A 20,939-nucleotide genomic window follows, 5' to 3' on the forward strand; every position below is an offset into this window, starting at 1 on the left:
AAAAATGCAAGATGGTTGTTACTGACCTAACATGAGACCGTATACTGTCAGTAACAGCCATTTTGGATTTTCCAACACCCACCTCACACATTTCACATGACAATTCTGGAACAGAAATTCGTTATTCGACACTGTTTTGTGTTTCAATATAATTAATCTGTGATGTGGGTGGAAAGACATATTTTTTCAAGAAACCACGTTCGTGACTTATTGATAACAACAATTGAGAAAAAAGGTTCACAACTGAGGTCAATGAATTACATATAGCAACGTCATAGAACATAATATAGGATGACGTCACAAACAAAAAACGTGACGCCAATGACGTCACATAGCTATAGCAGCTCGTCGTTCGGGAAAAGCGGACTGCTATCAAGCTACAGTGGCTTCCAGATTTGTTATAACATGCGTGCATATTTGTTATGATTTTATCCATTTTAGCTATAATACTTGTTTAAACCTTCACATTTGGTGCATTATTGCTCCATTGTTAACGTTTGTGAAGCGAAGTATCGGAAACACATGTACTGGTCCTGTCTGTAACACCGGTTGCAAGTGTCAAATTTTCATTTTGACATGACTGACATGACATGTGCGCGATAAAGATACCAAATAGTGTAAGCTTTTCAGCATAATAAATTCGTCATGGTGTCTTTAGTGACCGCCCATGACTCGCCCAATATGTTTCTGCTAACCTAAAATTACACCGTATACGGCACCTAAAGACACCATAACTAATAGTATATATCCAATCATTATCACACGAGATGAATGGTGTTTGCCACCCAACATGTCATATCTTCCTGGGCAGGTACCCAGCGACACATATCTTCCTATCTTCAACGGGTGAATGAACCTCTCGGCAGGAGTGTATCTTCCTAAGCCCTTCCTGGTGTGTCACATCTTCCTGAGCGTGCATCTACTGTGCCATATCTTACTAAGCACATATCTAGTGGGTCATATCTTCCTTTGCATCTATCCAATGGGTTATATCTTACTAGCATGTATCCAATATGCCAGATCTTACTAAGCCCGCATCCAATGTGCAATATCGTCCCCAGCACGCACCAAGTGAGTCACAACTTCCGAAGCACGTAGCAGTGGGTTATCTGTTTCTACAATTTCTACACAGGAACCCAATTCTATGTCAGAACAGATAAGTTCAAATGTACACAATGTTAAATGATAAAGCCCAGGATCCAATGGTCAGAAAGACCCGCTCAGCAGTAGTAACACGTGGACGGACGGTATCGATTAATCACCCAGATGTCACATGTTTAATTATGTGTTGTCACTGCGTGGATCCTGGCTCAAGCTTGACTCACCAGTCTTGCACGCATTAGTATTCCATGGTTGTGATCTTTGGTTCGTCAAACAGGTTCACTTTGACATTCCTTCCAGTTTTAGCTTACATGCCAATACATGAGTGGAATACTCCCAAACACTACGCTAAACCCCGGTGACTTGCTGCCTCTTATTCAGGTATGACAATAAAGACCTTTGGCGTGGTGGCATGCATCCTGGTAACTGAGATGTGTGAGAGGCTGACGTTCTACGGTGTCAGCGGAAACCTCGTTCTGTTCTGTACAAGTGTGCTGAAGCTCACCAGTCAAGATGCCGCCAATATTCAGTTGGTGTTCACAGGCATGTATAAACTTTTGCACGTTCCTGCATTTAAACATCTATATCGAACCACTGAAATGTAGTCGACCATTAATATCGCAAAACGGTAATGAAACAGAACAAGCGTGGTCTGAAGCTGGCAAGACTCGTAAGCTGGGCTAGCTTCACTTTGTGAGCAAGACACACTTGAATTTTGACAACTTATCTGATTTTGTTTTCAATATAAAACAACTGCGAGCACACCTTCAAGAGTACATTGTTGCTATAGGGCAGAATACGCGTACCACTCAACCTGCATTAGTGATTCTGTGATTTTCATTTGCGATGAATCTTAGAGGACATTTGGTGCCAAACGTGCTTTAGTTCAATGATAATATCGAATACCAGTGTGGCAACATCTTATAATAAGGACCGTGCAGTAACAACTTCGACAACCTAATGAAAGCCTACAAACAGTTGATCAGTATGTGCCGAACCATCGCGATGAACCATCAGTTGTCCATTTGAGGTCTTTAAGATTGCTTGTTTATCTATCATAGACTAAAAAAGTCATTGTATGTATCGGTGAACATGCCTTCAGTTTATTGCTTGTTCCAGGTTGGATTATTTATAGGCCACAGTGCTACAACAGGCGTGTTACTGTCTGCGCCGTTAAACAACATTCATTTACTCACTGAACACTCATGGTCGCCATTCTGTTCACAATCCCGACAATCTAGTGTATTTTATCTTCAGTCGGTTTCGACCAATACCCGGACCTTTTCCTAGCACAGCTTCGTTTGGAAATGACGTCCATCTTACTTATCAGTAAGATTCAAAAGGATTTCTCTGGCACATGTGTTTATTTGATTGCCATTTCGCTCATTTCGAGTCAGATTCAAAACGAAGCGAATGAACCCAGGGTATTCATCTTTATAGAATGAAGATATAATACACTGGATGGTCGATGATGCGATTTCTATCAAAATGTACAACACACATTGGTTACTGTGAGTACACTGCGCTTGAAGCCCATGCGATGAGTAAACGGAATCGACTTCCTAATATCAGCTGCTCTCTGGTGTCTCCAGGCACCTCCTATCTGTTCCCGGTCGTTGGCGGCTATGTGGCAGACTCTATTGCTGGTCGCTACAACACCATCCTCGGATCATGCCTCATCTACATACTTGGTATGAGCAATGTATATTTTCTTCATTTACGGACCGACCATTTGATAACCGTGTGTAGGTTGTATGCTTTTTAATTTTTTAAAAAGTATTCCTATTATTTTTTCTGTATAATGTTTTGTTATTAATGAGGGGTTGGGAGTTAGGGGTGGGTGGGGAAAGTGGAGGGTGCTGTTAATTTTTAAAAAGGGAAAAATAATCATGTTTTTTAGAATGAAATAAATATTGTTTGCCAAAAACAAATGGGACGAGCATCAAATGGTCGGTCCGTTGGGTGTGTTGTTGATGGCCATGGTCGCCCAGATACCCAGATGTTCAGTCCTCACCATCTGAGGTATTTAACCACTGGAACCTGCACACGTTACTATGGAAATGGCAAATGTTCAGAAACATCATATACAATCATGCTTATTAAACATATCTTAATAGTTTCGCTAAGTATGAGATGATAAACTGTTGTAGGTATTTATTTTGAACATTATGTTTTCTTTCGAATTAACTAGTTGGCGATTTGTTTAACTCCTAGATTTTGAAGAAACGTTTATGTTGACCATTTGTTTTTGCATTGTATGTTCCTATAGAACTGTTGTAATAATTAGTGTCAGATAGCCAATGGACTCCTGCTCTTGTCCTCCAGGGTTGTTCCTGCTGCCAGCGTGCTCCGCCGACTACATCGCGTGGTTTGGTCAAGACGATGCAGGTCTTGCCTATGACCTCAGTTTGGTAAGTCTCATAAAACACAGTTACTTAAATATACAACTGATGGTAGATACATCGAATACAATCGAAAAAATGCTTATTTCTAGATCTCACGTTTTAGTTTTCCTTTGCTGTATGTGACTCAAGTTGTATTTGTATGAGTCTGGAACGTGAACCGATATACAAATGACTAATATCTATTCTGAAATCAAGAGGGGGCACGGTGGCCCAGTCGTCTAAGTCGTCGCAACTCATTGTGCAGAGTTGCGTGCCGTGGGCAAGTCAGAAACCTATGATTGTGGGTTTGAATCCCGGTTCGCCCCGACTACGTTTTTAGGTTTATCAGCACCATACTCGTGCACGTGGATTTCACCGAAGTGGTAAATGCATGAGACCGCCACCACTTTGGAATATCCAAGCACGGTAAGCTGACGCGCCGTGATATAACTGGAATACTGTTTAAGGCGCTGTCAAACCAAACTCACTCACTCACTCACTCAAAAATCAAGAACAATTTACCGAAATCATGATAACTGTGTCGATCTTTATTCCCGTTTAGGAAATGTACATGTAGAACATGTACGTCTTCATGTTGCAGGAAGCCAAACGAGGTTATTTCTTGCTTGGTCTTGCTCTGGTTGCCATAGGGACGGGTGGAATTAAGGCAAATGTTGGTCCGTTCGGTGCTCAGCAGGTCACAGACCAGGGTCCGCTTGCTGTACAAACATTCTTTAATTGGTATGTGTAACATGCAGAGTTATAAATCTCAAAACACTATTGACTGGGTTTTGTTGTATACTGAACCGCAAAAGAAACGTCACCATGGAAAGATAACATAAGAAACCATTTTTGTCCAAACACTGTAAATATACTTTGAGACATATTATAAAGATGAAAGTTGGCAAAACTGATCATCAAGGTTGAAATTAAAGTGTCAAATGTTCTTAAAGTGAAACACATCACTAGAAAATGGCATCACAAGTCAGTGTCTGGTGTGTCCGCCATGTGCATTGATGACTGCCGTGCAACGTCGATACATGGAATGGATGAGGCGGTTGATGAAGGCCATAGGCACTTGAGCCCACACTCTGAGGAACGCCTGGCACAGTTCAGCTGCAGTTGTCGGCCTTGGTCGGACGTCATTCAACCGTATTTGAATCTCGTCCCACAGGTGCTCAAAGGGATTTAAATCGGGACTGGGGGCAGGCCACTGCATGGTTCTGATGCCATTCCGCTGGAGGAAGACTCTTGTTGCTCTCGCATTGTGGGCACGGACGTTATCATGCTGAAACTAGTGGTTGCAGCGACGTTCCAAATGAGGTATGGCGTGTGGTCTCAAGACTTGATCAATGTACGGAGCTGCCGTGACACCATTGCCTCTCCCTGGACCGATGTTCTGGAAGACCACAGGGCCGAGCCTCTGTGTAAGACCAATTCCACCCCACGCCATGATGCTCGGACTACCCCACGAGTCTCTCAACAACACAATCATCCGAATAACGTTCCCCACGGCGTTGCTAGACTCTCACTGCCATCTGCTGTTGAGATACAGTAACGGCTCTCGTCTGTGAAGATGACTTTTCTCCACTGCTTGTGGCGCCAGTGCTGCTGCTGAGTTGCCCACTGAAGACGGTACCAGCGATGGCGTGGTGTCAGAATGGGTCCTCGGCGTGGCCTGTGACAGTGGAGGTGTCTGCTCGTCGATCGACGACGCACGGTGTCAGCACTAATGTGGCGCTGTCGAGCAGATTCCGCGGCAGTTACAAAGCGATCTTGAAGAAGCTGTCGCAGAATCTGACGATCCTGACGTCGGGTGGTGACCCTTGGTCTTCCTCTACGTGGTCGGTCATCTGCAGTGTTGGTGGTCTGGTACCGTAGCTGAAGCCTGTATATGGTCCTTACGTGGACTTGAAATGCATTGGCTTCTTGCCGGGCGGTTTGTACAGCTTGCAAGCGTCCAAGGGCTTGGTGTCCCTGATTTCCAGTCAATCTTGGCATGTGGTAGCAAGTCAATAACGAATGAATGTTATCCGATCTGGGTGGATTTTATAGGGCAAGAAATGGGGGAACGCATGTGCATTTCAATTTGCACGGAACTCACGTGCATCGGATGACCATGGCCATTGCCTTAATGCGTTTGGTCGATCGGTTTGTTTTTTATCATCAAATTTCATTTTTCCGGACAAGGTAATGTTAAATTTTTGACAACTTTTCATGCAATGTTACGTGGGGTGACGTTTCTTTTGCGGTTCAGTATATATCACTGAATAATGAAGATACGGGGTTCGTTACACAAAGTGAGTTTAACCCTGCAACTACAGTCGGCCTTACAATAGCCCCTCCCAGAATATTAATTGGTTGGCCACAGATCAACAGGGCCAATATAGACAAATCTATCTTAGCGCAACTAATTTAGGCCTATGTTAAAGTATAAATATGTTTAATAACACAAACAAGTGGTTAGAACTGTAACTAAAGTGTAGTGGGCCTAGAACTGCATGTGGGAGAACACACTGACCTTCAGGTTTCACTGTGCATTCTTGAAAACAACAGTGTTAAACCATCATTCAATACATAAATCATTATGACTAACTGTATTGTTATGTAACATATGCGACTATTTCGTTGCAAAACAATTTGATCTATTTACAAGGGAGTTTGTCAGTATGAGATACGCTATGCTGGTTTGCCTGGCAGATATGTGTGGATGTTGCAGGTTTTATTGGTTTGTGAATCTGGGCGCTCTGATCTCCTACACGGCTGTCGCGTATGTACAACAGAACGTCAGCTTTGCCTGGGGCTACGTCATCCCACTGTGCAGTATGGCTGTTGCCCTGATCATATTCATGGCTGCGAGGGAGCAGTATGTTCATATCCCACCTGGAGGTACGTTCCGACATATATCTAGAATCACGACCACTGTATAATCTATAAACCGAGATGATTGTCCTTCAAAGTATTGAAATGTAAGACGTATGATCATGTCAACAGATGCACACTCAGTCTGATGCATTCGAGGGACGAATGTGTACAGTGAATTGTCGAATATAATATAAACATTATCATTAGTTCTAGACAAGTGGAGTAGCTAGCTTAAACAACTACACTACCGGGCAAAAAAAATATATCTGTTTATGATGCATGGCTGAAAAAAAATTTAAAAAATAATATTATTCGATAGTATTCGATGTATTTGATACGGTTAACCAAGTTGTGTTTTAGACCTTAACGTTTGTAGTACTTTGGTGACTGTTTTTTAATGGTCAAATTCAATTTTTAAGTGTATACCTTCTTTTGCCCGGCAGTCTATTTCATGAAGGACGTGTTAGCTAGGTCTCATGGTATGACATCATCTTCAGTTTGCTGGAAAAAGGAGAGTATATACTTGAAGGCTCATCTTTAATGCATAAATTGTTCATTTGGTGTGAGGTGTGCCTACGATAAGGGGGCGACCATCATTCCTGTGAACTAATAGATATCATGGATACGCTTTGACGTTCTTCCACTCTGGCCTGTTCCAGAGAGCGTTCTGTCGACGTCAGTCCGTGTGTGCTGCCAGGGTTGTTCCTGTCACTCACCGGAAGAGGAAGGGCGGCCATCTTTGTCTTTAGCTCGTACCAAATATGGCGGCAGATTTGACGACGTCACGGTCGATGGGGTGGTAGCAGTCTTAAAAGTTCTCCCTATATTTGCTCTGCTAATTGGCTATGCCGCAATATATGCACAGGTAAATACAAATTGAATACAACATCATGGCAAAACATACTGAGTGCATCGTGATACTTGTTAATCATACATAATACCACCGGTGCTATTCTTGGATATATTCGGTAGCTTATTATTAGCCCTGTAAGATGAAAACAGCCCAGCCCAAATAGCATGGCACTGTACCCGTAAAATGACAATGATGGCACCAGATGTCTCGTCTTGTACGATTAATTTCAGAATCCCGGGCGATAATGGGGCTTGTTGTTAGAGGCGACTAACGGGATCGGGTGGTCAGACTCACTGACTTGGTTGATGCAGGTCATCGTATCCCAATCGCGTGGATCGATGCTCATGATCTCAATCACTGGATTGTCTTGCCCAGACTCGATTATTTACATACCGCCGTCAAATAGTTTGACTATTCCTGACTGCGGCGTTAAACAACAAACAAACAAATAATTTTAGGATCGCCCGAAAGTGATTAAATGTGATTGCAAATCGGTTACGGTCGGTATTATTACCCCAATAGATGACTGTATTGTTCACGTGAATGGCGACGTTCCTGTGATAATTATCTAATGCTGAAGAGTCCATTGGAGTATGCCATATCCATTTATTTTACCATGACAGATGCAGTCCACATTTTTCCTGCAAAGTGAACGCATGAGTGTGAAGGTCGGAGAAGGGGCGATACCGGCAGCCATGTTAAATATCTTCAACACAATCATAGTTCTGTTGTTAATACCAGTGGTGGACAGACTGGTGTACCCATCCTTCACTCGGTGGGGCCGTCCGCTCACATATCTACAGAAGATGGGTAAGTGTATATGTTGATGTTGCCCAAGCGGAATCTGTGAAGGTGGAGATATTTGTCACGGTATTTAATGTTCCTAAAGGTGACAGTTTGTGTTTTGTTGAAGGGGGGAGGGGTAGGGTGTGTTCGGCTTGGTTCTGAACACAGGAGCCCGTCTAGATCTGGTGGTCTAGAATGTTGTATCATATACATGTATCTAATGTATTTATGTACACATGTATCGGTCTTATGTATTTCTGTACATAGATATTGGTTTAATGTATTTCTGAAAACAGATATCGGTTTAATGTATTTATGTACACAGATATCGGACTGATATCTGTCTATATTCAGGTATCAGTCTGGTGTTGTTCGTTGTCCGTCTGGTTACAAATATGAGTACTGTGTTGTTTATTGTCCGTCTGGTTACAGGTAACGGTCTGGTGTTGTTCGTTGTCCGTCTGGTTACAGATATGAGTACGATCTTGTATATTGTCCGTCTGGATACAGGTATCGGTCTGGTGTTCTCGGCCAGTTCTGTGGCTGTTGCGGGCATAGTGGAGATCTACCGGAAGCAGAACTTGGCCTCTACCGGGGGAATCGTGCAGACACTAGGTGGAGAAAACTTCAACGCCTCTCAACTGAGTGTGCTCGTCCAGATACCACAGTTCGCCTTGGTCGGGACATCGGAGGTCTTTACAAGTATTCCAGGTTAGTGTGTTACATGCATTAAAATGTACTCTCTATCATTTAATGATGGGAAAACAGGTGGTCCAATAGTCTCAGTGTTCCGTCATACCATGACTATGACCAATGGCTTTTAGGATCAATTCTACATAAATTGTGAAAGTACAGGCTAGCTGCTGCAATTGATGTTCTGATGTTTGTATTTATACAATATCTTTTCTCTACTTATTTTAAATCACTCATAATTATGGATGTCTAAGACACACACGGATAGTACACCAGTCAAATATATGACTGTAGGCATTAGATGTCCTTCTACTGACTGTATACTATGCATTTGCCACATGTAGGCCTGGAGTTCGACTTCAATGCGGGGGCTACTGACTGCATGTCTACCTATACCCATGTCCCTCTGTGATGTACTTGTAGGCCTGGAGTTTCCCTTCACCCTCCATGCAGGGCTACTGACTCCATGTCTACCTATACCCATGTCCCTCTGTGATGTACGTGTAGGCCTTGAGTTTCCCTTCACCCACCATGCATGGCTACTGACTGTCTACCTATACCTATGTCCCTCTGTGATGTACTTGTAGGCCTGGAGTTTCCCTTCACCCTCCATGCAGGGCTACTGACTGTCTACCTATACCTATGTCTCTCTGTGATGTACGTGAAGGTGTGGAGTTCGCCTTCACCTAGGCACAGCCGTCCATGCAGTGGCTGCTGACGGGGTTGTTCTGCGCCGGTCTACGCCGTCTCTGTGCAGGGGTTACTGACTGTCTACCTATATCAGTGATGTACTTGTAGGCCTGGAGTTTCCCTTCGCCCTCCATGCAGGGCCACTGCCTGTCTACCTAATTCCCTCTGTGATGTACTTATAGGCCTGGAGTTTTCCTTCAGCCTCCATGCAGGGCTGCTGACTGTCTACCTATAATCCTCTGTGATGTACTTACGATAGGCCTAGAGTTTCCCTTTACCCCTCTATGCAGGGTCACTGACTGTCTACCTATGCCCATGTCTCTCTGTGAAGAAGGCGTGGAGTTTGTCTTTACCCCTCAATGCAGGGCTACTGACTGTCTACCTATACCCATGTCCCTCTGTGAAGTAGTCCTGGAATTTCCCTTTACCCCTCAATACAGGGCTACTGACTGTCTACCTATACCCATTTCTCTCTGTGAAGTAGGCCTGGAGTTTCCCTTTACCCTTCTATGCAGGGCTACTGACTGTCTACCTGTGCCGATGTCCCTCTGTGAAGTAGGCCTGGGGTTTCCCTTTACCCTTCTATGCAGGGCTACTGACTGTCTACCTTTGCTTATGTCTCTCTGTGATGTACGTGTAGGCCTGGAGTTTCCTTTTACCCCTCAATGCAGGGCTACTGACTGTTTACCTATACCCATGTCTCTCTTTGATGCACGTGTAGGCCTGTAGTTTCCCTTTACCCCTCAATGCAGGGCTACTGACTGTCTACCTATACCCATGTCTCTCTTTGATGCACGTGTAGGCCTGTAGTTTCCCTTTACCCCTCAATGCAGGGCTACTGACTGTCTACCTATACCCATGTCTCTCTTTGATGCACGTGTAGGCCTGTAGTTTCCCTTTACCCCTCAATGCAGGGCTACTGACTGTCTACCTATACCCATGTCTCTCTTTGATGCACGTGTAGGCCTGTAGTTTCCCTTTACCCCTCAATGCAGGGCTACTGACTGTCTACCTATACCCATGTATCTCTTTGATGCACGTGTAGGCCTGTAGTTTCCCTTTACCCCTCAATGCAGGGCTACTGTTTCTACCTATGCCCATGTCTCTCTGTGAAGTAGGCCTGGAGTTTCCCTTTACCCTTCTATGCAGGGCTACTGACTGTCTACCTTTACCCATGTCTCTCTGTGATGTACGTGTAGGCCTGGAGTTACCTTTTACCCTTCTATGCAGGGCTACTGACTGTCTACATATACCCATGTCTCTCTGTGATGCACGTGTAGGCCTGGAGTTTCCTTTTACCCTTCTATGCAGGGCTACTGACTGTCTACCTATACCTATGTCTCTCCGTGATGTACGTGTAGGTCTAGAGTTCGCCTTCACCCAGGCGCAGCCGTCCATGCAGGGGCTGCTGACGGGGTTGTTCTACGCCGTCTTGGGGTTGGGGAACTATGTCGCCTCACTCATCATCGCGATCGTCAGCGCAGCCACCACAGATGGTAAGACGTTGACCTGTTCCCTAAGAATAGTTTTCAAACAGATATCGATGAACATAGCATCCTCTGTTTTAGGGATCTCATAAACAACAATTATACAGACGCTTTAATATGTCTGATCATGTATGTCATAATTATGTTGTCTCTTTCTCTGTCAAAAAGCATTTCAAGTGTATGTGAGCGTTCTTTCATGCCATGGCTAATGCACGAACAAAAACTATTACAGATCCTTGGTTTCCTAACGAGTTGAACTATGGGCACGCGGAATACTTGTTCTTCCTGCTGGGAGGTCTGATGCTGGTGAATCTGATGTTCTTTGTTCCGGTTGCTAGACGGTATAAGTATGCCACACCCACGCAGGAAGCGGAAGAAACATTCCCATCGAGACGTTCAGAGGAAGAAAAGCCCATACTGACGTCTGAAGATAGATCTATGTACGGGACAACAAAATTATGATGTACCTGATTCTGTACTTGTCCATTCATTAATAACCATTCGTGGCACGAGTGTCTTAAGGATTCTTTGGGGGTTTGGGCGATGTGAGCTACGCGGAGATCCAAAAGTGAACCACGTATAGAAATATCACACAGTTCTGGTCGAAGATTAAGTGAGTTTGACGTCTCTTTGAACATTACGTTAGTTATATCACTGTTTGTAAGCGTAGTGAGGGAGGAGACACAAAGCTGCAGACGTTGACCGGATAGGTGCTTATAGATTCAACAATACAACAGTGATGGAAAACTGTGATTCAGACGCACATGTGTATTATATAGCAGTATTAAGCTACAAGGGTAACTGGTTATTGGATTGGTTATTGACAGCCATATAAGCTGCAGGATAACTCGGGGGACATGGGTTTTATGCGTCCCGGGTTACGTTTAAAACCACGAGCCGGAGGGACGCATAAAACCCCATGTACCTTAACACATCGAATTTATCTTACCAATATGTTTTAATGTGACATTCACAAATTCTAAATTAATAACAACTGTTCGATTGAGCTGAGGCGAATTTGCTGAGGTCAATTTGCGCTGTGTCACGTGACTTCCATTGACTCGAGAAATGAGTGCGGCTTTTTGCTTTGAGGCTTGGTACACAGGATATATTCGGCCTCCCCAAATCCACGTGCAGCCTGTATTGCTCTTGGCGGGGAATAAGAGATTTATTCCGCCGCTGAGAGATTTCTTACCCTCCGAGGCGCGCTACACAGTACTTTATCAAGATCACGTGGACCAATCAGATCTCGTCATTCTGACATGGAGGCATGATTTAAAAGTATTTTGTCAAGATCATGTGGACCATTAAGTAAAGGTTGTTATTCAGTCGAACTGCTAATACCCAAATCTATTTCTATATTAATTCCATGATTTACATTAGTACATATGCCACAAAAGTGTTTATTATGACTGTATATTTGTCAATGTGATGTTTTCTGACAATCGGAGTTTTATGAAGTCAGGCAAGAGGAAAATGAATATCCATCTCCCGAGGCCTGACGCCGCGTTGGGGCGGGACACAGATGCGGTAGTGTTATCCACATAGATGTATGTATGCATAATATTGTCTTCAGGGATAGATCTGCTGGGCCAGTATACAGCTGAAAAATGACAGAATTCGTCCAGTCGCGTGATCGGGTTCTGGTGATCTAATAAAGTTGTTTTTATTTTTGTTGATTTGCTGAATAAATGAACTGACAATGTGGTGATTGTTATCCGTCTCGACTGAATTCCATCATCCATTTTCCAGGTCACACATTAGAACATTATACAAGACTACCATTGTTGGCACCCTACCACAAGAACCATATATTTGGTTTCCGATCTGAGAGTACTTTTGAAATCGACATCTCAACATTTGATAGGAAAACTGGGGTATTTAATACTCTCTGGGTACCTTCCACATTGTGAGCAATTAGTTTGTGTATCTTATGGAAAAAGGAAAAGGAAGAGTAGAATAATATTAGAGTCTTTAAATTCATTATCGAATGCTTACTGTTTTACCCTGTGCGTGGGAACTGCCGTGGGAAAGCATATTGTTCCTGTCAGCCGTTGGCACACGTTTATGTATAGATGTGAGTGAGTTAGCTGGGTTTAATGCCGCTTTTAACATTATTCCAGTTATATCACGGCGTGTCAGCTTAATGTGGGAGGAAAGCCCGAAGTGATGCAAGTCTCAGACGTTTACCACTTCGGTGAAACCCATGAGCACAGGTATGGTGTTGATAAACCTAGAAACATAATCGGGGCGAACCGGGATTCGAACCCACAATCATAGGTTTCTGGCGTGCCCAAGGGTTGCAACTCCGCACAGCGAATTGCGGCGCCTTAGACGACTGGGCCACCGATGCCCCCGTATAAATGTGAACTTACTGGCGAAGCCATCTCAGCGGAAGGTCCCAGACCGCGTCATAAAAGGTAATAAAAGATGGTACTTGTCACCCTGCCTGACATACGACATTATGGAGATAAGACAAGGCCCGGCTCGGAGACATAAACTGCGGCATGGTATCTCAGTGGATTAGCACTTTAAGACAGGCACCTCACCTCACTGACACATATGACAATGTGTGTCATCATTTCCATTTACCACGTAGGTTAATTGCGCGTCATCGTACCCGAGCGGCTTCGGACGTTGCTCATACTATCAGTCACTTGATTCGGTATTTTTTCTGGCTGCCGTTATATAGCTGGAATACTGATTACAACGACATGAAACAGCAAAGAAGTAAGCATCATGTTTATTCCTTCCCTCATCACCCGGCTCTCAACATTGACTTATGTGTTTCTAGGTTTGTCAGCACTTTACCTGTGATAATTGGTTTCACAAAAGTGGAAAACGTCTGAGGCCTGCATCACTTTGGGTTTTCCGCCCAAATACATATAAATGTAATATTGTCGGAAGCGATGTTAAATCCAACTCACTCACTTTACATGACGCATGTGTATTTGTGTAATAAGGTTCAATTTGACTGGCATCCGCATTAAATGATTGCACTGCAGACGTGAAACCTTGGTTACGAGAATAGCAGAATACAACAGCCCAGCACAGAACTTTATTTCGCTCAGACCAAGAACCTCAGCACATACCTCAATTAAAAATGACAGTTTGCTTGTTCAAGTTTAGCAGGCAATTTCTATTATGACTGAACAGGATTTACGTAATTTCTTTACAACTTTTTTTTAATTAAAATGGAAGCTGCAATTATGACATGTCCAGTATGTTGATATATTTGCTTGAAATATACAAATTGCATAATGTTTTGGAAACCAGATTTCAATGGAATTCATCACAAACATCAATAAGGTTGACAAAGAAGACACATTTTATGGAAAACAACTTCTTTAATTACTGTTTAATTTACAGTCTTACTTGACGTGGGCATAATGATCTATACCGAAACGTCACCTTTACAGTAATTGAAGAAGTTGTTATCAATAAATTGTGTCTACTTTGTCATCCGTCACCTTCCAAGTCATGCCTATCAGACAATTCAACAATAAGGTTACACAAATTTAACAACACAATACACTCCAGAATATAGCTGGTGGTACATCTACATCTATCCCAGGAACACTGGCAAGTTTCTCTTCCTGTGACTACATACAGGGAGCTGGCTGAGAAGGGAGGGATTTTTATACCTTGGCTTATATGTCTTCTCTGCTGGAAGCTCAAGCACCTGAAACGAAGCTTTCTTCACACGATGTTCACGTTCACGATGCTGTGGGGTGAGAGGTGGCTGTCTCTGTAAACGTCTAGACAAGGAGTCATACGAACACGGGAACAAACCTTGTGATACAGTATAATTTATCAAGTTGAAATTTTTGAATTCAGTTGTCCGTGTTTTCCTCCGATGACTTACATTAAGGGAAGGTGTCGTAACATCAGCCATGTTTGTACTTTTACCGTATAGAAATAATTGCTGGTGTTTGCTGCGACCAAACGGAAACATTCTGTGGTTGTTTGCAGTAAGCTGCATTTGATCATTATAACTCCCAGGCATCATATCAACACATCTCTTTAAATCATGTGATTTGATATCATTTTCATTTTGGGAGATGTCCATGTTCAAGCATTTTGTCCCCATCAAACGCGAAGATGAGAAGTGTCCTTCTGCAGTTGCATCAGCATCTTGGTTCATCCGGTGTTCCTGTTTTCTCGTGCTAGTGTCCATCTTTGGTTCCTGGTTATCCGTGTTTGACCTCACTACATTGCTGAGGTCAACCGTCAGGTGAGTGGTTGCATTTACAATAGAGGAACATCGACCCCTGACAAACAGCGGCTCCTGTTCCAAATCACGTGATGGTTTACGTACACGTGTCAGTGTGTCATTTACAATGGAGGAACATCGACCCCTGACAAACAGCGGCTCCTGTTCCAAATCACGTGATGGTTTACGTACACGTGCCAGTGTGTCATTTACAATGGAGGAACATCGACCCCTGACAAACAGCGGCTCCGGTTCCAAATCACGTGATGGTTTACGTACACGTGTCAGTGTGTCATATGTCACCTTGGGGGTGCTGTCATCTTTCATCGTGGAGTAAATACTTGATTTTCGTCCGTAAATCGCATTCGTGTTGTAATGACAAGGCAGTTGTGTTCGGCCTTTTCCTTCTTTCTTCATAAGCGCGATAGGATTCGGTTGTGTATTGCACCTTGGTGCTTTTGGAATGACGAGACTTTGAGTTTCTGGCGAGACCCAAAGCAGCTCAGCTATTGACAGTCTTTTCCTTTCTGGACTTTGCCCGGAGGTGACAGGTGGTGATGGGTTTTGGAATTTAAAATTGGTGGAACACCGTCTCGTACCTGTATCTTGTCTTTTAACAGATGTATCCGCGCTCGGCTTGGTTGCGTTTTCGTGTTTGATCAAGAAAGCTATCGCAGCTTGCAATTTTCGGTAGCTCATTAGACTTTTCCTCTTTGCATGAAATGGAATATTGTTGCATCTCTCAGGGATTCTATTTGAATCTGTTATGTCTTCGTCGGGACTGGTATTCACAGTGTCGTCTCCGCTTGTTAGGAATCCTCGAAAATCTATAAACATAGATACACTACATTCAGAATTGTCAGACATATCAGAATTGATAGCGAACTATGTTTGGAGATGAAAACATCATATAACTTGATGGAAGTCTGATTGCTATCGAATGTGTTTACTTGTATCTAGGAAAGGCAGGATAATATTGGCACTGAGGTTTTGCTATTAAATCTTTTAGTGTTTGGAATGTTCACCTTCGACCTGGGGAGATTGTGCATGTCTTTACATAATCGGGTGAGTGAGTCATTGATGGTTTGCGACACAGACAATCAAATTTAAGTTTACGCATGAATTCCTATTCCCGCTATCAAGTATTACGACAAACAATCAGCCGAATCACACATAGCCGGACCCCAAGATACCCATTTTAGTCGACTTTTATGATAATAAACAGGTACTGGGGACATAATCGGACCCGGAACTCCAACAGGGTTATATTATCGAAACGTCTATTTCAATCGGTACCTCAAGGTTCAAATAAGGCTTCAACCAACGACTATTTACCGAAAGCATTTACATCATCTATATCGCAAAACACTTTTCTTTGTTTGTGTAACATAAACATTTCCATTCCCCCTACTCTTACCTTCGAAACTTATCCTGTCGTCGCCGTCGCTGTCAACTGCTTTGAGCATATACAGAATTTCGTCATCACTTATTACCTCCCCTAACGACAACATTAGTCTGTAGATGTCAGCGCCAGTAATAACACCATCTCCATCAACATCGACGACCGAAAAGGCCTTCCGTATTATCTCCTCATGGTATTCTTCAGAAAGTTGAAATATCTGTGTTACACATTTGTAGAAGTCATGCTGTCGTATTTCCCCCTGCGCTGAAATGATTTCGTTGAAAACGATACTTATCACATCGGTCAAGTACAAAAAAATTCAGATAAGCAATAGCTGTGCAATATATAAGACATGCCAACTCCAACAATAGAAGCCCTAGCTCCAGCACAAGCACCAGCACCAGCACCAGCACCAGCACCAGTACCAGCACCAGCACCAGCACTAGCTCCAGCACCAGCACCAGCACCAGCACCAGCACCAACACTAGCTCCACCAGCACCAGCACCAGCACCAGCACCAGTACCAGCACCAGCACCAGCACCAGCACCAGTACCAGCACCAGCACCAGCTCCACCAGCACCAGTACCAGCACCAGCACCAGCACCAGCACCAGCTCCACCAGCACCAGTACCAGCACCAGCACCAGCACAGCACCAGTACCAGCACCAGCACCAGCACCAGCTCCACCAGCACCAGCACCAGCACCGGCACGATCACAAACACCAGCACCAGCACCAGCACCAGCACGGTCACAAACACCAGCACCAGCACCAGCACGATCACAAACACCAGCACCAGCACCAGCACCAGCACAAGCACAAGCACGATCACAAACACCGGCTCCAGCACCAGCACCAGCACAAGCACTAGCTGCACCGGCTCCAGCACAAGCACCAGCTGCACCGGCTCCAGCACCAGCACGATCACAAACACAAACACAAACACTGGCACCAGCACCAGCACCAGCACCGGCACCGGCACCAGCACCAGTACCAGCTCCACCAGCACCAGCACAAGCACCAGCACCAGCACCAGTACCAGCAGCACCGGCTCCAGCGCCAGCACGATCACAAACAAAAACACTAGCATCAGCACCAGCACTAGCACTAGCACTAGCACTAGCACCAGCACCAACACCAGCTCCAGAGCCAGCTCCAGCACCAGCTCCACCAGCACCAGCACCAGCACAAGCACCAGCACCAGCACCAGCACAAGCTGCACCGGCTCCAGCACCAGCACGATCACAAATACAAACACTAGCATCAGCACCAGCACTAGCACTAGCACCAGCACCAGCACCGGCTCCAGCACTAGCACCAGCACCAGCGCCAGCACCAGCACCAGCACCAGCACTAGCACCAGCACCAGCACCAGCACCAGCACCAGTACCAGCACAAGCACAAGCACAAGCACAAGCACCGGCTCCAGCACAGGCTCCAACACCAGCACAAGCACCAGCACCAGCACCAGCACCAGCACCAGCACCAGCAACAGCACCAGCACCAGTACCAGCACCAGCACCAGCACCAGCAACAGCAACAGCAACAGCACAAGTACCAGCACCAGCACCAGCAACAGCACCAGTACCAGCACCAGCACCAGCACCAGCACCAGCACCAGTACCAGCACCAGCACCAGCACCAGCACCAGCACCAGCAACAGCACCAGCAACAGTACCAGCACCAGCACCAGCACCAGCAACAGCAACAGCACCAACATGTATTCATAAAAAAGAAATAAACGATGAGTGGGGGTTGTTTATCGTAAAATACAACAAGAATAAACCATAAGGGGCGCCCCATTTAGTTTTGTTTGTTTTTTGCATAACGCCGCACCTTGGGATAAATATATTGAGTGATGGAATCAATAGGGTCGATAGGGTCAGTTTGGGTTTACCGCCGCTTTCAACAATATTTCAGTTATAACATGGCCACATATTATACCACATTCGTCTATTTGATGCCAGTTACACACCAGGGGTTTTATCACGTGTCCCTTATGCAGTCTGACATCATACAGTATTACTTACATTGGGCGAGAGCCTGTGTGGTCATGTCAAGAACCCTGTCGTCGGTGTGTTTGATTCCGAGGATGTTGAGTATAGGAAGGACGTTGTCCACTGTAATCCGGACTTCGCCCTCTCTGACGACCACGCCAAGCCCGGACTTCACCTCTGTAAGGAGAAGGCGGTGCACAATGAACTCAAATCTCCGGATTCAGAGTTATGTCCCTTTGTATAAAATGGAGACATTTTGAGCAAGCTGGCGGCTTTTCCCTACAACTGAAGTTCGAATCAACGGGGTGTCAATACAATTTGACAGGGGCCATCTTGATAGGACAATATGTTTTCACTCCAGAGACTTTACAAAACTGAAAACAAGTGAACCAATGTAGCATATTGTTCCCATCCTCGTTATATACCGATATCAATCATTTGTGGCTTAAGTCGGACAATGGTTGTTGCATTGGAAATGGTCTGTGACGTGTAGCTTAGAAGCAAGGATCCGCTGATGTCTTGTATTTATCTCTATGACTAATGCCAGAATAATACCAGAAAGTAATAGAGAAAGAGTATTCTTGATGTCACTGCTTCACGCAATACATGTATTTCCCGAAGGAGTAAGGAAAGCACTTATTTCGGGAGGGGGGTCCTGGGGCAAAATTATCTGATAACACTTGTAGCTGAACTTGGGACTTTACATTACATAACATTACATAATAGGGATTTTAAGTAAAATGGACAAATCCTTTTCCATTGTCATAAGAAATCACTGCTAAAAGATTCTGACTATATCCTACACATGTGTATATTTTTTAAAGCTGTCACTCTAACCAAACAACTTTGAGCAAGAGTCAAATGACGCACTTTGAAATGTTCGTGGAAGGAGCATCATCAGTTGTGCTTCAAAATGTGTAACACGTAGACACAAATTGTTGGTTGGTTTGTTGTTTAACGCCGCACTCAGCAATATTCCAGCTATATGACGGCGGTCTGTAAATAATCGAGTCTGGACCAGACAATCCAGTGATGTCATGAGCATCGATCCACGCAATTGGGATCGATGACATGAATCAACCAAGTCAGCGAGCCTGACCACCCGATCCGGTTAGTCGCCTTTTACGACAAGCATAATCACCTTTTACAGCCAGCATGGGTTGCTGAAGACCTATTCTACCCCGGAATCTTCACGGGTCAGACACAAATGGATGGGGCCGGCGAAATATTGTTGGAGATATAGGAAGGGAATAAAAGTATGTATCTACACGATGTTTAATAACATGCACAGCGACGAAATCACTGTGTAACTTGATCGGGAATTACGTGAACATGATTTTGTATTCACAACGGGTTCCTTCACCACGTGAGTAATAGAACATAGTATGTAGCTACATATGACAAAACCACTTACTGTTTAACACATTCAGGCGAAATGACTCCTCTTGGTCTGATTCTGCTTTGTCTACCTGCAAAGTGTTTACACACAAAAGAAAACAAATGCATCCCCATATACTTTAGCATGTTGCTGCAACCCTAAAGATTCTCATAGGATATCAAGAAATAGACAAGCTTCATTTTGATAAATCTAAAGACTTCTACATTCTTAAGTATGAAACGTATATACGGGTAGAGTGTCTCGTTTGGCATGGTAATGTCATTTATGGCTTAGATGCATATACTGATATCACTTACCTCGTATGTGTTCATTCTGTCTTCCATTTGTCACTTACAGTAACACCAACGTTTAGAATGTACTGTAGAGTCACGTACAGTAGAGTCACATATGTTAGACCTACTGGTTGTCACATACATCTGTAAAGCATATGGAGGACGCACTGCATCTTGTCACGTGAGTCTGTAAAATCCATGATCCAGCTGTATATTAAAAGAGGACACGGTTCCTGTTCTAACCTATACCTGGATGCTGTATGGGGTATGTGCTTCCTGATATCACGTACAGTTGTATGGTGTAAGGAAGACGTGCTTCCTGTTATCACCAACGGCTGTATGCAGGAAGGAGGACGTGCTTCCTATTATCACCCACGCCTGTATGCTGGAAGGAGGACGTGCTTCCTGTTATCGCCAACAGCTATATTCTGTATGGAGGACGTGCTTCCTGTTATCACCCACGGCTGTATGCTGTATGAAGGACATGCTACATGTTGTCAACAACAGCTGTATGTTGTAGGGAGGACGTGCTTCCTGTTATCAAAAAAAAGCTGTAGGCTATAAGTATGACGTGCCTCCTTTTATCAACAACAGCTGTAGTCTATATGGAGGACGTTCTTCCTGTTATTACCCACGGCTGTATGCTGTATTGAGTACATGCATCCTTTATCACCAACAGCTGTATGCTGTAAAGAGGACGTGCTTCGTGTTATCAACAACAGCTGTATGCTGTATTAAGGACATGCATCCTTGTATCACTAACATCTGTATGTTGTATAGAGGACGTGCTTCCTGTT

At 44.2% G+C, this 20,939-nt stretch overlaps 2 protein-coding genes across 2 annotated transcripts; one reads left to right on the forward strand and one right to left on the reverse strand.

The window, feature by feature from the left end:
- The first annotated feature begins 1,377 nt into the window (after positions 1-1,377).
- Positions 1,378-12,478, forward strand: LOC139466727 (solute carrier family 15 member 4-like). Its single transcript, XM_071248387.1, has 10 exons — positions 1,378-1,644; positions 2,694-2,792; positions 3,427-3,512; positions 4,087-4,226; positions 6,205-6,374; positions 7,010-7,215; positions 7,827-8,013; positions 8,500-8,700; positions 10,734-10,868; positions 11,092-12,478. Exons 1-10 carry the CDS (start codon positions 1,485-1,487, stop codon positions 11,319-11,321), a joined length of 1,614 nt encoding a protein of 537 aa, XP_071104488.1. The 5' UTR covers positions 1,378-1,484; the 3' UTR covers positions 11,322-12,478.
- Positions 12,479-14,424: 1,946 nt separating this feature from the next.
- LOC139466736 (uncharacterized) lies at positions 14,425-20,232 on the reverse strand. Its single transcript, XM_071248399.1, has 6 exons — positions 20,167-20,232; positions 19,886-19,940; positions 18,505-18,648; positions 16,490-16,738; positions 15,310-15,899; positions 14,425-15,231 (listed from the first exon to the last, which is right to left on the reverse strand). The coding sequence occupies exons 1-6, from the start codon at positions 20,191-20,193 to the stop codon at positions 14,425-14,427; spliced, it is 1,872 nt and encodes a 623-aa protein (XP_071104500.1). The 5' UTR covers positions 20,194-20,232.
- Positions 20,233-20,939: the final 707 nt, after the last annotated feature.

Source organism: Haliotis cracherodii, unplaced genomic scaffold (assembly GCF_022045235.1).
Source record: "Haliotis cracherodii isolate W230 unplaced genomic scaffold, xgHalCrac1.p SCAF_1, whole genome shotgun sequence".
NCBI lineage: Eukaryota > Metazoa > Mollusca > Gastropoda > Lepetellida > Haliotidae > Haliotis > Haliotis cracherodii.

Bases quoted from the DNA above. Each gene is read 5' to 3' on its own strand.
- LOC139466727 (XM_071248387.1), top strand. From the start codon at position 1,485: ATGACAATAAAGACCTTTGGCGTGGTGGCATGCATCCTGGTAACTGAG. The intron at 1,645-2,693 runs GCATGTATAAAC...TGGTGTCTCCAG, and splicing joins TATTCAGTTGGTGTTCACAG to GCACCTCCTATCTGTTCCCG. The intron at 2,793-3,426 runs GTATGAGCAATG...CTTGTCCTCCAG, and splicing joins ATGCCTCATCTACATACTTG to GGTTGTTCCTGCTGCCAGCG.
- LOC139466736 (XM_071248399.1), bottom strand. From the start codon at position 20,193: ATGGAAGACAGAATGAACACATACGAG. The intron at 18,649-19,885 runs GTAAGTGGTTTT...TTCTCCTTACAG, and splicing joins TCGCCTGAATGTGTTAAACA to AGGTGAAGTCCGGGCTTGGC. The intron at 15,232-15,309 runs GTCAGGGGTCGA...TTGGAACAGGAG, and splicing joins TGGAACCGGAGCCGCTGTTT to CCGCTGTTTGTCAGGGGTCG.